Below are 17,632 nucleotides of genomic sequence, written 5' to 3'. Positions count from 1 at the left end.
TAACTTCAAACGTATTGAAAATGTTAAAGCTTTTTTGCATATAGAGTAGCAAATGCCCTTTCATTTCGTAGTTGGAAACTGCGTTGTATAATTATGTTAGTCACAAACTTAAAGACTTTTTAAAACCCAAAATAATCCATAAAGTAAAATTTTCTGAATAAATCCAAGTGGTAAAGACATGAGTCATGGACTTCTAAATAGTAGCACCTGGACTGGACACGCAGTGACCAACATGAGGCCAAACAGTTGGTACAACGGTTGGCCAACAGTGGGCCAACAGCCAAGTAACTAACCCTGTTGGCCCACTGTTGGCCAACTGTGGTACCAACTGTTTGGCCACATGTTGGCCACTGCGTGTCCAGTCTAGGTGTGCACTGCAGATGCTGTGAGCAACGTGAAGCTGTGAACAACAAACCTATCTCTACCCAAGAATTTAATTGAAAAGAATGATGATTCTATCTGTATTGATTAATCAATCGGTAGCCAAACGTTTAAACTTTGACATTATTTTACTTGCAGGTAAAATGTTAAAACCGTTTAACGAAATCAGTCTAAGGATGATGACTAGGGCCATTTTCATTTTGACCGAAAAAAATTTTTTGACATTATTTTTATCAAATTTTGACTTTATTTTGACTTAACGAAATTGCTTATTTGTAGGGGCCACAGTTGTGATACCAGTTACCCAAACATAATATGTTGTCGATTTCAGACCCAAACGTAATATTTTGTAGAAAAGTCAAGGTGTTTTATGGATTATAAAAATACGACGTATTTTTCGGCCATAGATTTAGGTAGCCTGTGTTATTTTGTCTTTGTCGAAAGAGCACTTTGCCTCGATTTTCTCTGCATGGTAAATTAAATTCATCAACAAAACCTCAGCGGCTCACGTCAGTGGATTGCATCATAAATCGGATGCTTTGTTTTCATCTTTAGCTAAATCAGACTTGCCAATAATTTTTATATCAATCTCGTATTGGTCATCGCATGCAAACAGATTGCCTGTCTGGCAGACGAACCGGAACTGAAAATTTTGATTTCGGGCGCAATGAAATGTCATGCAAACGTAGCCTAAGTTTGCCACAACGGTAAGAATTGAGTTCACTGACAAAGCAACGGTTGAGAGCTCTAATGAGCCAAGCCTCATGGGTGAAACATGTGTTTATCGCTGTTAATTCTGATATATGGGCTAAAAAGAAATTAGATACGTTATCAAAACTTTAGTTTATGACGTAAAAAACAACTTGCTTAATAAATTTCTTTCCCAATGGGTGACTCATTTTCTTGTTTGAAAACTGATTCATTGGCTTCTTAGTGAGATTTTTTTACATTTTCAATATGTCGAAATTGTCTGTTTCAAACGTCTTCATTTCGCTATTAAATCCTTGCCGGAATTTCTTTCGTCTAAACTTGTATGAAAAATCTTGTCTGAACAGAGCAACAACGGCCTCACGTGTATTTGTAAACTTGTCTTAAACTTTCACTAGACGACGCTTTAAAGCTGATGATTTAACTATAAAGAATCAGCTGAGGCCGATATCTCAAATTGTGGCTAATATTTATAATTAAAATTAAACAGTACCGACAGAAACAAAATTTACATATGAAGAAATACACACCACCAGAATGGACAACTCGATGAATAACGTAAAAAAATAATTCTAAAATATTAGTTACATTTAACTGTCTCGTCTTAGCGTTTCTTGATCTTGAAATGAAGATTACAGCAATTGATTTAACGCATACAGAACGTTGAATATAACAGACGTTGAATCAATGTTAAAAGGACTGATTTGTTTGCTGAGAAAACTCCAGTTTAACTCATTCAAACGTACAAAGCACATGATCACTCTCACTTTAAACCTGAACTCTACTCGATAACGTCAAAGCAATCCCATCAAACGATATAACAGGCAGAGAAATATTGCAGAGTCTAAATATTGTGTCTGTGCAAGACACTTGTGCAAGGCTTTAGCAAGGCACTGATTTGATTGGTTTTCAATCTTTATCCTCGGACTGATAAAATATCTCTGTTAACCAGAGATATGTAGATTAAACGAACCTTCCAGAACAGATATTCCTAGTAGTTTCTTATACTTATGGAGGCTTTTGACCCAGGGACAGATTGGCAAAGTGAATTTTTCGATTGTTAAAGTGTTGTTGCCAAGGAATCATTCCATTCACTAGGGGCCGCTGAATGGAGAGCAGTCCTGAAATGCGTTGCTCAAGCGCACACCCAGAGAGCCGAACCAGCGTCACTTGATCTTGAGTCGGGTGCTTTATCACTAACTTAACGAGGTGAATTTGTATGACGTCATAGCATAACGCGTTAGAAAGAAAGCTATGAGCTTTTCTAACGAAACAGATTCTCAATTTTCAGCATTATTGTTATCAATTGTCGGTTTATGTTGTGTGTGATGCCAAAGCTCGGTTGTGCAGTGTGCACCCTTGATAGTAGCATGTAGACAACATACTTGCATTGATATTGCAAAGGAGATTAAAGCTTTGTAGGCACAGTTCAATTTTATCCTTAGAATTCAATGCGGACAAATTGTCATAGTTTTCAACAACAAAGTTACGTACACATTCTGCTAGATGAGGTAAATAACATCGATTGAAATTTTCAATGCTTGATAACATGTTCATTCTTGCATGACTGATTTTCATTTGCAGTTTGTCATTTTGAATGCAACAACACTAGTTGAGTGTTTTTTTTTACCATTTAAAGGAAATGCAAGGGGGCAGATCAGGCCTCCTTTTAAGGATCAAAGTGTTAAACTTTCATCTTGGATGGATTTGTATCATTTGCTTGCAGGGAAATTCCACCTTGTCGTGTTGGATGATGCTTCTCTTTGGATGGTAAAGAAATTTGCTGGGTTGTTCGAAAATGTTTTAATTTCTCAGACCTCGTAGTAAGAGCTGTAGTCTTCCGAAATTGAATAAACGCTTATAGTATGAACTGAATCCACCCTTTGTGGCATGTCTGTGCTGTTGTATTCTTTATTCGTGGTGAAACTTTTACTTATAAAGTTGGTCGTCTTCTCAATGATTGACCATGGACTGTGAATGCACAACATGGTTTGAAACCAATTATGATTGTTCGTTGTAATTAAAATTAGACAGGAATTCGACTTTAAATTCAAACAGTGCCATTGTACTTACTGTGAAACAGGTTTGTTTAGTAGATAATCATATGCTACAAAAAAATCGATTTAAAAATATTCAACATGTAGAACAAACCTATTTCACAGTAAATTTCGTGCATTGACTTTTGTTAAGGCTATTAACAAATTTGTATGTAAAGTGCTATAAATTAAAAAAAATGTTACGCAACAGCTTCTTTGTGTTGCTGCTCATCGGATAATTGAAAAGTATGAAACAGGGTTAGAACTCTGTATGTAGGCTACGTGGCAAAAAAACAAAAAAAGCAGAAACCACCTTCGGTATATCATCCAAGTAACAAACACCATGAGCTGCACTGCAAACATCGAGCACAATCCAATCATGGCTTTTGACCACGGAGTAAGTCTTGGTATTGCCTTCTCACCTTCTTCGGTTCCATTTACTATAAGTTTGAAGAGAGTAAAGATGATTTGTACAATAGGTCGAGCATTAGGCTGCTGATTATTGACTACCCAAAGCTTCAACGTTAGAGCGAAGCACTTTGTGAAATAAAATACTGCACATGCCTCTGCACTATCCGTCATCATGTCATAGACAGGATTACAATACAATGACTTGTGTCAGTATTGCTGTTCTACTTATGATGTGCAATGCATAGTGCAAGACCTTTGTCAAAGTTTGTTTACACAATACCATCAAGATTACAAAAGCATGTATGAACTAACCATTATTTTAAATGATAACGTATTTAAATACTGCACATATACTGTACATCTGCATGTTGGCATGTCACTTGACCATTCTCCAGAGGGAAGACAAGTTGAGTTGGCAGTACCGCTCATAATATAATTTTCTTTGCAAGAGTAAAGTAACACGGTGCCATGTAAAAATCGTCTGTACTCCTGGAGATAAGGTATTCCAGGATTTCCACAGCCTGTGACTGCAGAAATGCAAATGTAATTGATAGTAAACTACAAAGACAATATAATAAGTAAAAAACTACTAAAAAGATAAGAATCATCAAATAAGTTTAGCCTATAGACTACTTGAAATAAAATATATAAGCCTGCTTGGTTTATTTGTTATAAAACTTAGTCGGCAACATCTCGTGTTTTTCTTCACGATACAGGCCAGGTTCTCAACCTTTTTCAGCAAGTTGGCCAAATTTAAAACGTAAATTTTGTAAAGGGCTCAACAAAAGAAATGCAATTTAATGCTAAACTTGATTTGACTTTGACTTTTAATAAGTTTCCCAAAACAAGGGGTAATAAGACGAGGGCCGTAATAGGCTATAGGCTAATAAGATTGAAAGACTTTATTCCTAAAGTTTTATTTTTAGTTTCACTTTCAGGATTGGCAAGACTAAAACCCAAAAATTTGAAGCAGCAATTATGTCCTGAACTTTGTTTGTTATTGCTGCAACAACGTATGTTAGCTGACAACAAAGAGATTACCTTGGGAACATTGCCATAAACTAATCAATTACTTGTCTTTAACTTGATGTTCTTGGTTAAAGCCGACCCATGGATGATCTTCTTACTGAGCCAACAACAAGCCACCAATTAAAGAAAGTGAACCCAACAACGCGTATAGCTGTTGCGAAACGTCTAGACTACCATCCTGTAAGCTGTCAATGAAATTTGAAAAATAAAAAGGTAGAGATTACTTACTTGTTTGGCACCGGTCCCCCAGATAACCAACCATACATTCGCATTCTGCAGTGTCTATGTCAATGACAGTGCATGTTCCTCCATGTTGGCAAGGACTGGAAGCACAAGGAGATTCTTTCTCTGCAAAGTGACTTTGACATAAAAGCGAATTCGAACAATATAAAGACAATATTGTGCAATCATTTAAAGGCAATTGAATAAAACTTGTGCTGAAATGGCATAAGCACAGGATACAACATCCGAACTCAAGTAAGTTAATTACAATAAAAGCTGCTCATATAACTTTGAATCATAAACGGTTTTTCTGCTTTTACAAGAAATTACTAGGTATGCTTCTGTTTGTATTAAATTACAGGTAAGTTTGCAGAGGAAAAACTTCGTCTTATTTTGTGCAAAACTTTTAATTTTTTTTGTGAACATAAAATATAAAACAATTTGCATAAAAATCTAACTTAAACACCAATTACTAATCATATGTGATCACTGGTCATCTTTGCATCAAACTCTTTGAAGAGTTACTACCATACAAACGTAGCCTATAATATTGTACATACAAATTATTTTGATGTTTTTAGAAGCGAAATTTTACTTTGTTTTAGTGCAAAACTTATTTTGATGTTTTTTTGCTTTAAACTGACTTTGTTTAAGAAAAAATTCTATCATACCAAAAAGCCTTCCATAAGATGAAATCTTTTAACTTTTCATTAAATAATGCTTTCAAATAGCGTTTTTAAATGCAATTTATTGCTCTATTTTTGGCTCACTTATCAAGAAGATGTACAAAATTTTGCAATGTTAAAATGTTCTATTATATTCACCTATTTCACAACGTACACCTTTCCAACCCGATGCACAAACACAAATGTATTTATTCAGCTCTTTTCCTTCTACGCACGTGGCTCCATTTAAGCAGGGTTGAGACATACACTCTTGTATATCAACTTCACAATAACGTCCGGAAGAACTGCACCAACAAGAAGAAACTTATAAAAGAATTGTTATTTTGCAACACAAGATAGTTGTAATTATAACTACTTGTCTAACCAAGCTAGCTTTCAAGTCCAGTGGAAAGATTTGCGCACTGATGACGTCGAGTATTTTTTTTTTGTCAAAATTCAACAAATTATTTTAATTTCATTCACTAAAATCCTCACAAAGCAAAATTATTAAAATGCCAACACTGTTGATACATTTTCTGGTAAATAGAAAAAATATTCAAGATCATAGTTTAAACGTGGTTGCAAGCGGAAAACTTTTTAATAGCGGTTGCCAAGCCCAAACGTGCGTCACAAAACTAGGTTTTTAGTGCTCAGCTTTGTTGTATGTTTCGAGTTAAAACCTTTACAAGTATGCATGCAAAATCTAGAAATGCCTATTTTTAGATTAAAATCCGGAACAGCATTTTTTATCCGAAAACCAAGATTTTAACCACGAATCAAATTAAAAGCATAACAAATCGATGAAGCATAATCTTTAATTAGAAAATGAAAAACCAAGGGGAAAATATTGACAATCGTTTAAATTTGTGAGCAAAGTATTTTTGAAGTTTCTTTTCTAAAACAAATATAAGTTTGTTTACCATTTTTCCATCAAAACTTAAATTTACTAACTTACCCTGTCGGACATTTGCATTCTGGTCTTAACGTTTTTGGGTTAAATTTACAAGACCCAACGTTGCAGGGGTTGGGTTTGCAAGGGTTGTACCCAGGTCTTTCTGCAAAACAAAACAGAAAGATAAACAACCTATCTGATTGCACGTTTGGTTCACGCGCAGAGATGGGCATGATCTTAATCTTGAAGAACAACAAGGTCAAGATCACCTTAAAATTGAAATTTACTCATTAAATATTTTTTGGGGTATTTTTTTGAACACCTACTGTACAAAGGAATTAGTAGCAATTACTAACATTAAGTCACTGTTAATATGATATGTGTCCAAGAAAAGTCGATTAAAATTTTCAATCTAATTTGGTTAGTGTTGCCATTTCCAAATTTAAAAAGTTTTCTGTTGGACATAATACGCAAGTCAACTTCGCATAAACTTTGACATATGATAAAAATGATACAACTTTGTTTACATTTCTGTTTTGTTTACATTTCTGTTTTGTAAATTACTAAATTCTAAAAAATGTTTGCTTTCTTTGACACAATTTTAGATGCTTAAAAGTTTACAATGGTGGTCCTAAAAAAACTGGACTCTATAGCCTACTTTGGCCATGTAAAGTGGTTTAATACAGCAAATGAACCAGATCAATATTTGCTCATAGTCTGAGCATAAACAAATATATTAAATATGAAAACATATACTGCCTCTTTTTGTACAGCTTTTGTATTTTTGTTTGAAGCGGTTTGTCTGACAGCAGACCTACAAACATTTTAGTAGTGCAGACAACAGTATCAAGGTTGACAAATGGGTAAATAGTGCAACCGGGGCCATGGTGCAACAAACACTTATATAGCCTAGACAAGTGAAACTTGAACATATAGGCTACTTTGTAGCACGAATAAAAGCTTCCCATGTGAGCTACACAAAAACTTGGTAAAAATGATGCAGTTCAAAGGATTTTTTTTTCAAATACTGTAAAATGCATAAAACTAATTGCAATTTTGTCACTTTTTCAGTATTGTAATTATCCCCGGCCTTGGCTGTGACGTTGCGATTCTACGCAAACTACGACAACAATTGATAGGCCTAATAGCAGCAGTTACTAACTTATAACAGTTCTTAGGCCAGCGATCGAGCAGCTAAAAGCAACAGTAGCAATAATACTATAATTACCTTTAACCAGGTTGCTTATTAGAAAATTTTTCTTTTGCAATATCGATTATTATCAAAAACTTTATTTTTTCAAGTACACAAAAAGTGATCTTGATCTTCAAGATTACCATAACTGGACATCTTGCCCATCTCTGTTCCCACGTTATGGCAATTCAAGTCGTAGCAAAGTTACAGTGCATTTTTATAACGAACTACAGTAGTTTATGTCTGAAATATTGGAGTTTTCATGAAAAATTATATTGATTATGAATAATATTTTCAATATTGAAAGCATCATTAGCCTATAAACTCCTTTGTCTTTGTTTCGAAAAAAAAGTTGTTTATAAGCTTATTTCCAGAAAATTTGCATTTGAGTTTGCTTTCAATGATTTAATTTTGTATGGCCTACATCCCGGCCACATCATTATTCCTAAATTTTTAGCAAAAAAAAAAAAGAAAAGCATGTTAAAAAATCTGATTTTTCAAAATGGCATCACTTCCTTATCCACAGTATGATTCTTCATTTCGCAAGAGAAACTCCCGTAAAGCTTCTTTCAAACAAACAAACAAATGAAATATCAATAATGCAATACTTAATATTATTTATATACACAGACTTACGTTGAAACGTGGCTTGAAATCCTCTGTAGTTAACATAATTGTCGCTATGGAAATGTACGTTTAGAGCTCCCATTCCAACAAAAGGCTGTTCAGGTTTTACAATTCTTAAAAAATAACAGATTAGATTGATATTAAACTTTAATTGCAATCAGAATTAGTTTACATGATGCTAAAATTTGATTGTATGTTGCTCACACAACAAGGTACAAGCGGTCGTCAACCAAAAATTGAAGAAAAAAAGATTGTTAAAGCTTCTAGGGTAGAAGAAATTTTGCAAAAGCTTCTTAATCCAAAACATCGATTTGTTGGAAGGTTAATCTAAGTGCAAAAATCAAACACCACTTCAAACTTAACTTTTTTCTTTGACCTAAAAAATAAACCGCATGGACATCGTGAGATAATTCCGAAAAAAAAACTTTTTACGACGACTTTTTCAAAAGCTTTACACTTAATAGGTCGTTGAGAATAGTGCTTCCGTGCTTATTGGTAGTGAGTGGTCTGCTTTGTATTTGTTTTCTTATTTACGTTGTGGTTAATTGAAAGAGTAACAAATTGGACGGTGAGAACTTTTCAAGTTGCTAAGAGAGGCGGGTACTTTGACTGTATTTCTTGTGCAATAAGCTTTCTTGTGGAAAGTACTTCATAGCAAGGATTAATGAAACAAATATTTTAAACCGCCCGTTTTTGAATGTAAGGATTGCTCTGCAATAACTTTTTGCTGACCAACGCAAATAGTTTTGCAAACAGCTAAACCTTTTATACTTTCTAGATACTTCCTAACAAACTGACTGCTTGCGTGAAACAACTGCATAAATGTACAGCATAATATATTCAAAAAAATTTTTTCACCAAGATTTTAGTTAATTTAGATTTAGGTTTAATAATTTTACTTCACAATGTAGATATTAACGACCTGTTTTAGGCTCATGTTCCGAGTTCTACCACATGACTAGGAAGCTGTGTTTCAAGACCTAGTGCAATTCGCTATTACCAGTGCAGCGAACTCTCAGCTTCAGGCTAAAACAGGTCGTTAATATCTATATTGTGAAGTTTTAAGCAAAAAGTGAAACTCAATTCATTAGAAAGCTTGTTTTTCTTGATGTTTTTTCTACACAAATATTTACTAAAAATCTGGATACAAACTTGCACATCTTACCCGCAGTACCGACGGGTCCCTACAGATGCGATGGAGACATCGAGATAGTCGAAATCACAAGTTATATTAGAACCACCTTTTCCTGGTTGTATTGACAATGCCCACAACTTGAACTGATAAAACAAGAAGTAATATGGTGATGATCTTCTGATGACCTAATGAGGTTGAAAGAGTCTGTTATGGTTTTTAGTGAATAATAAGTGCATTTAAAGTAAGTAAACACACCTGTACTAGGGTGGTTGTAGAGCCTTGCAAGTGCCATTTGCAATCTTGATTGCTGTCATATGCGCCATCAGGATTACTTTGCGTTGGAAAGTTAGGGGTGGTCAATATACCATAAGTAGCGTCTCCTTTCAACTCAAGAGACCCGCCACATTCATTAAAGGTTTGAGCAGCTGAATTGTAAAAAGGTCATGTATAAATCGTTTACTTTTAAAATGAAAAAGTATAATTTTACTTATATATAATGTAGGAAACATTGGCGTTACTAGCACAAGAATTACAAACAAACCTGGCGCAAATCTAACAGAAACAAACCAGAAGCGATCCTTCAAGTTTAATAACAGGAACAACTTTAGCTACTATATGTGGATCCCATAGACCCTGATATAAAGACATCACACTGATTGCAGCAATTGGGAGATGTTGCTTGAAGTGCTGACTCATAAGCAAGAAGAAGAAGAAGCTAGTTGTACAGTATAGATCTTATTAATTTCAATTTTAACATTTATACTTGTGTAAATGTGAACATAGGCTACGAGCTGAGGAGTGCAGAGGAGTGGGGCGGTCGCACACCTAAATATTTTGATTTGTCCATAATTCTGGCAAAATTGCTAAACATTTTGGGCAGGAATTTTTTTAGATGTTTTGTCGATTCATTAAAATTACATTCAACTTCTTGCTTTAAAGAAATTAAATAAAAATGCATTTTATATTTTACGAAACGTACTAATTGGCAAGAAATGCAACAAATTGAATAAAGTATTTTCATTTTGCATGTCTCATATTTTTGAGTGACAACATAACTCAAGTATGAACTTTAAACAAAGAAAATTAGCCAGATATTGTTACAAACAAACAAAAAAATTAGTTAGAACACTGTGGGACACATTTTGCTGCAACCTAGTTTTGTGTATGGTAACTCTCTAAAGTCACATAGCATGAATTAAAAAAGATTAGTCAAAATTGTTGTAAAGACAATTTGAGCACAGTTATTCAGAACAGTGACGAATACATATTTGCTGCAACTTAATTTGTGTAACCCTCAAAAGTCATATATGACACGTAATTGATGAAACTCATTGTGAGTTTAATCAAAACATTGTTTGAATAAATAAAAGAAATCACTTTTAGCAACCCTAATCCCATTTGGTATATTTATTGCCTTCAATTTTGTGTTGAAAAGGTATAACCATCTTGATCTATAATTGAAAATCCTGTCTGTTTGAACTTCAAATGCAAATCCTGGTAGGCCTATAAAGTAGACTGCCATAGGTTTTTTCCCTTTATATACCACTAGCCACCACAAGTCTTTGTTCGTGAATTTAAATGGTTTGGTTTCGAATATTTGTCTTGGACTTACAAAGCCTTCACAGGTTATTCCTGGTAGTTTCGCTTACTAGTAGAGGCTTTTGATGCAGGACTGGTTACCAAGATTGGCAGAGTGAAGTTTCCGATAGTTGAAAAGTTGTTGCCGGGAAATTATTCCATCCACTATGTGATGCCGTTGAATGGAGAGCAGTCCTGAAATGCGTTGCTTAAGCGCACACCCCGAAAGACGAACCAGCACCGCTTATCTTGAGTCGGGTGCTTAACCACATATTTCTATTGTATCCACTGTACCTCCTTTGTGATCTTCCTTTTTTCTACTGGTTACCACGATACTTGCAAGATATCTTATTTACTCCTTCTTGTTTTCTCGTACTCTTGTAAGTGATATCGAAAATATTGGTAGTTCAATTTCTGTGACTTCTAATGTCTATTCTTATTTTGTCACTGGCTTTGTTTCCTTTGGAGTTGAAACACTAATGATTTATGTACAGTAGCATAGTTGACATACTACTTGAATAATGCTACATTATTGTTTGTAAGCAGTGATTTTCTTATTTTAGCTGACATGTACATGTGTATTGTGCAGTGTAGTTAACATATTAGACATATATCAGCCAAGAATAAAAATAGAGAAAGAAATTACAGAAGAAAGGTTAAATGTGAAAAGCTGTTAATTTTTCTCGGATTATGTAAAAAAAAGATGGTGGTGATCACAATACAGCATAAAGTTTTCAGGTGTAGATAATCCAAAAAAAAACATGTTATAAGAGTTTATGCAAAGAAAATTATTTCAGATAGTAATGATACACCAGCATTGTAGCCTACGCTGTGAAGCTAGTGAAAAATGAAAGGGTAACACACCACAGACTATAGTTAGACTCTATGAACAACTGTTTCAGACTGTGTTCTACGTTAACCGTTCGGTTAATCAAAAATCAATTGAAACAAAGTTCATTTGTAGAACAGTCTTCTGGAATTCCAATGAGCGAATTGCGGTTAACGCACAAGAAAAAAAATTTCTGGAATAAACTTTCTTAATAATCGTCCGATCGGTAAAAGATTCACTGTTGATGCATCCAACCTCAAGTGTAGAGTTTCGTTCAAAAACGATGATTCCATTCACACAAACTTTATGTTCTTTGTTGAACCAAGTAGTTGTACCATAAGCACACTAATCCAAGTAACTTTACCCGATCTATCATATTTATGTTTAGTTGACTACACTCACAGAAAAAAAAACTACATCACAGGTAAATGCATTTACACTACATCACATTTCAACCATTCTATTTGAATAAGTAACTAAAATTATGATGAACATTTAGCGGCTTAACTTCAGATACACTCACAGAAAAAATTCTACTTGAATAAGTGAGTAATGATAAAGTTGCAAAGTAAATGTTCATCACATGTTACAACAAGACAGACTCTCTGCCGAAGCTTGAATAAAGTAGTTAGCCAACTTTATATTCTTACTTTGAGCACTGCTGCTAACCACAAAAGAAATTATCCAAAACGAAATATCGGTGAAGATCAAGAGATTCTCAAGCATTTGCATATCGTTGAAGGAGAACGGTCACCGTCAGGAACAACATCTTTTGCTCATTTATGTGATTCACTGTAGTTTCAAATAAAAATAAAAATAAATCTGTAAAACAACATATAATATACGTATTGTTTATTGGTTGTTCTCATCTGTGATTCATATTTGTGAAACAATATGCTATGCCTTTTTAAGTCAATAACTACCAGGCTTAGGGATTTAGAAAATAAAACGACCAGGATTTTTTGTTTTTAGAGAGTATTTCAGAATTTCCGGTTCTTTCCTCTCTACATTTTTTCAAATGAGCCTATACGTCTACCGAGCTTCAATTGTTTTCCGAGTAATAAGTGTGTTTATTTTTGAGAATCAGCACAGTCAGGTGTCGAACCGGGGTTCTATGATTTGAAGTCAAACGCTTTGATCATAACCCTTCAAAGCACGATTAATTTAGCAAAACAATAACGAAAACACACGTACAGTTAACGAATGCTGGTTCGTCGTATGAAAAACATAAAAAAAGGATTTAGCTTCGAAAGATTTGAAAAACCTTTTATTAAGTTACGACATATAACCTTCAGTAAGACTTTGACTATTCTGCGTATAACTCTAAACATTTTGTAGCTTAGAAGCCACATCTGCCCCCAATCTATTCTTTTCGCGCATTTCTAAACTATACTATCTAAACTAAACTATAATATAAACTAAACGTTTCTCTACTAGTTACAAAATGATTTTTTCTACTCTCGTAGCGTTTGCGGAAGTTCTATAAAATTGTTTACTTGTTATCTGGTGTCTTTAGGTTCCAGATGAATCTCTGAATGGGATAAGTCAACAAGTGCCCAAACAACTTCACTTAACAACTTTTTTTCAGTTTTCATTATTCTGACGTTTTGTAACAAATAATAATCGCTTAAAATGATTTAAGTGTTACGTTGGTAGGATGGATTACTACATACTTGAAGACTTGTTTTTTTCGTAGAGTGTTGAACAAACAAATAAGAGAACAACTGTGTTAGCCTACTTATCAGAAACCAATTAGTTATATTAAGGGTCATTTTGCTCAGCTTTAATGGTGAGAAAACAACAGAAAACAAAGGAATTCGTACAACTTCGAAAGGTAATGAATGTCAAGAATCCACGCAACAAAGTTTAATTATTTCTTGACATTGTGATGCGTGTGCAAAAAAATCGGTTTGATTTGTTTGCTTTTTATCATTAAAATATTCTGTTTATTTTCTACCGACTATGGTAGTGAAAATTGAGAACAACAGGACACGAAGGCAAGAAACCCAATCAGCGTGTCCACTCTCAAGGATGTTATGAAATAGGCTATCTTCCAAAACTGACAGAGCGACCTTGGCAGGTGTTCAATGTTCAAATTGTTCATTTCATTGTCCATGAAACAAAAATAAATAAACAGCTGATGGTCTTCTACGAAACACCTATGGAAACTACTACCCAATAGCCAGTGATGGGCATTATCGGCGATAATTTATCGGCGATAATTATCGGCGATAAATTTTTATCGTTTATCGTTATCGCTTAATTATTTTTTCAGTTATCGTTTATCGTTATCGCCAAAGGCAATATTTGATTATCGCCGATAGTTAATCGCCGATAAATTTTATTTCGGATCGACACACAAGTGGAAAGACAATGAAAAGTAATATTTTTACTAGCCACCTAGTTAATGAAACTAAAATTAAAACCAGTTCTTCTTCAGTGCCTGAAGTGTGTGTGCACAGGTCGTTGTCATGGGAGGGGCACGCCCCCTGCAGCGACAGCCCTGACAACACAATAATTTTTAGAGTTGCAAATTGCAATGCAATGAAATGTATGCAACAAGTCTCTTGTTGTTTTGCTGCAATCGGCAATCGCGAGTGAATTTTACAATTAAAATGTAAGCGCACAGGCGGTACAGATTCCTTTGAAGCGAAGCGAAAGAAATTGGCAAGTGGTTTATGAAAGTGTCGCAATACGAGGCCGCTTTTACATCGGAAACATGGTCTTTCGCGCCACCATCACTGAAACAAGTCATTGCAGAATATGATATTGCTTGAAGCATTTGACATGCAGACCGACATCACACTTTTTGCATCTTGTAGTAGTTTTTGCATGACAATAGGCGCATCGAGTTGCGTGGTAAAATTATGCTAAATACAGTATAACCATTCTCATTTACCTATGCTGCATAGACGAGTGGTGACAGCGCTGGAACGGCAATCGAAAGGGCGCCGGTTCGACACCGCTCATGAGCATACAGTTGCGTATCGAGTTGCGTGGTAAAATTATGCTAAATACAGTATGACCTTTCTCATTTACTTATGCTACATAGCCGAGTGGTGAGGGCGCTGGAACGGCAATCGAAAGGGCAGGACACTTAAAGGCATGCCTGAAGGTGGACATGAAGATTGGCTTCCTTGCCTTCCCGTCCACTTAATCTAAATCTTCAACCACAGGGCGTAAGCCTGAATACGACGATGATTTACCTATGCGACATAGCCAACGCTCAATCAAATATTTTTATTCCCACTAATAATACAGTGCCTATATTGTAATTCTTATTTCAACAACTCAGCGTTCTGCCATTGCTTGATGGTGTTCACAAAGAAAACAGAAAAATTTATCTGAAATTATCAGTAAATTGCGATAATTATGTTATTGTTCTTGAACAAACACGACTAATTTGACAAGCTTGATGGATTTCACAGTATGCACATTTTTACTACCAATAACGCTTAAGATTACTGATAAATTTTCAAGCATTTTGCGTTTTTTGGAATTTTTTCAATTATTGCTGACTTTGCTGTAAACAGCCCTTTAAGCAGAAAGCAAAATACAAAGTTTGAAATTTTTTATGGTAGTTTCATTTGATTTAATTATTTTGCCTACTGCACGTAAGCGGCAGTGTAACCCAATTGATAAAAGCATCCAACTGGTATCTGAAGGTATAATTATAAGCACGGCGGTTACCTCAGTGGTTTGATTCTGGATCAAGAGGTTGAAGATTGATACCTACTGCCGCTGTTGCGATTCTATTCATGCATAACTTACAAAAAGTTTTGTCCCTTTACAGTATATTATGTTCGATTTTTCGTCATGTTGATGAAAACAGTTCGTGCTGCATGGGATGGGGCAGCGCTAATCGAGAAAAAAAAAATTATCGTTATCGGACATTATCGGCGATAATTTATCGTTTATCGTTATCGCTTTAGGCATTTTTCGTTTATCGATTATCGTTATCGCTTAACTGAAAAATGAGTTATCGCGCCCAACACTGCCAATAGCAATAGAAGCGTTGTTTCATGATTGAACTCTATGAAAATTTCTTATAATACATTTTTTAAAACTCGACTGTTAATTTAAGATTAAACACATAAACTTTCTCAATTAAGCCAAGAGCTTGATTTTTAGAAGAAATGAGAAAAAAGTCATTCCCAGAAACATACTTTTGTAAAATGGCATATCACTGTCGAGTAATTTATTTTCATTGTTTGTTTTATTTATATCTAGTAAGTAGGGGAGATGTGTCACCAACGGGTCATTTTTCACATATTTGTTATTTTCTCTCCATACAAAGGTCATGCATCCTCCTTTTTTGGCATAACAGTAGGTTACATACCCTGGTATATTCAGCCAAAAATTTTTTTTAATTTTCCAACTACTAACTGCCGAAAAATAACTTTTAAATGATAATAAAAAGTGCCCCGTTGGTCAAACCCCTATACGACCAACGGGCCACTGCTATTCGACCAACGGGTCACTTCTACTTGGCAAAAAGCTGATGCACTGGTGCTTATTTTGGACTATTTAATACACGAACAACATACAAACAACACAACAACATAAGCAACAAGCACCAGAAACATGCTTTTATTATGAAATTTCATTTCATATTTTCATATTCAATTCAATTTGATAATATGAGATTCAAGGTTTTTTGGTGTTTATTTTACTCTTTTTAAATCTCATATTTTTCTAAAGTTGCAGAAAACTGTAAGATAGGCTATGAGACAGGTGTTTTGTAGATGCCACGGGTGTTGGTGCAGTAGTTTTCTCACTATCCATTGATTCATTCTTTAACATAACCAGCCAACGTTGTTCGTGATATATCATATTTTTTCACCGAGTTTCGAACAGAAATATTTTGTTTCAAAACATCTTCGACAACTTTGTTGAGATTTTCAAAAGTAAACAACCCTGTTTTATTGCTAGTTGTTTTAATTTCTGACATGTTTAGTCTGACTACATAAAGAAAGACGTTGTTGAACAATTAGCTAGTGACCCACTGGTCAAACAGGTGGGTGGTCCGTTGGTCAGATACATGATAGTTCTTGGATTTTATGACCTAGTTTAATGATGGATAAAATTTAAACATTTAACTCATTGCAATTTCATTAATCAATGAATAAGCAATCAGCAAACAAAAAATAGTCTTGAAAAAATAAACCAATGGGTGAAAAAAATTGCAGAAAAAAAATGTTCAAAATTTACTTTCTACCTTGTAAAACATACTTTCCTTCATAACAATATGAAAAAAAATCACAGGTCCCCGCAAGGAAGATTTCCAAACCCAAAAAGGTTAATCTTGATACCACAATAACATTTTTCGTGCTTCCAACTTTTATTTTAAGAAATAGAAGGGTGGTCCGTTGGTCGTATACCCTGTCCGTTGGTGGAACATCTCTCCTAACTATGACAAACAAATTAACAGCTTGGACACTCTGGGAAAACAAACGCAAACGAAGAAAGCCAAAAAGCAGATGGAGAGACCAGCAGATTGACAAAGAATGTGAAACTGTACAAACTGCTGGTAGGCTACATAAAAGCACACGACCGATTGGATTGCAAGAAAAGGGGAATTTTCGCCCACCAGTGGGCTACCATAGGCTGAAAATGATGATATGTTTATCATATGATCAAAGGTTTACCAAAAGTAAACTGTCCCCAGTCCCAGTATGAATTTGCTGTCCCAAAAACATTTATATACCAATAAGCCAACAACAACACTGGCCATAGAAGGAATTGTAAACTGTAAAATTTCCTTTGAAACGCGTGTGTAGTCGTAAATTGATCAATTGTATGTTAGAGACAGTCAAAATGACAGTGAATAATTTACTTAGGTGACATACTGGAAGTGTCGAACAATAAAACTTGGTTTGTAGATTTTCAATTTGATCAAGGCAACATGAAAATTAAACCAGGATTGC

The 17,632-nt window shown here is 34.7% G+C and overlaps 1 protein-coding gene across 1 annotated transcript; it reads right to left on the bottom strand.

The window, feature by feature from the left end:
- Positions 1-1,559: 1,559 nt before the first annotated feature.
- LOC145765388 (uncharacterized) lies at positions 1,560-12,479 on the bottom strand. Its single transcript, XM_082577205.1, has 10 exons — positions 12,356-12,479; positions 9,554-9,723; positions 9,329-9,441; positions 8,173-8,276; positions 6,408-6,507; positions 5,612-5,757; positions 4,794-4,913; positions 3,896-4,063; positions 3,439-3,565; positions 1,560-3,060 (listed from the first exon to the last, which is right to left on the bottom strand). The coding sequence occupies exons 1-10, from the start codon at positions 12,435-12,437 to the stop codon at positions 2,901-2,903; spliced, it is 1,290 nt and encodes a 429-aa protein (XP_082433331.1). The 5' UTR covers positions 12,438-12,479; the 3' UTR covers positions 1,560-2,900.
- Between the last annotated feature and the right edge of the window lie 5,153 nt (positions 12,480-17,632).

The sequence above is a fragment of the Aplidium turbinatum genome, chromosome 2 (genome assembly GCF_918807975.1).
Source record: "Aplidium turbinatum chromosome 2, kaAplTurb1.1, whole genome shotgun sequence".
NCBI lineage: Eukaryota > Metazoa > Chordata > Ascidiacea > Aplousobranchia > Polyclinidae > Aplidium > Aplidium turbinatum.
Note: the sequence above shows the minus strand (reverse complement) of the source record. Positions and strands in the feature narration are given on the sequence as shown.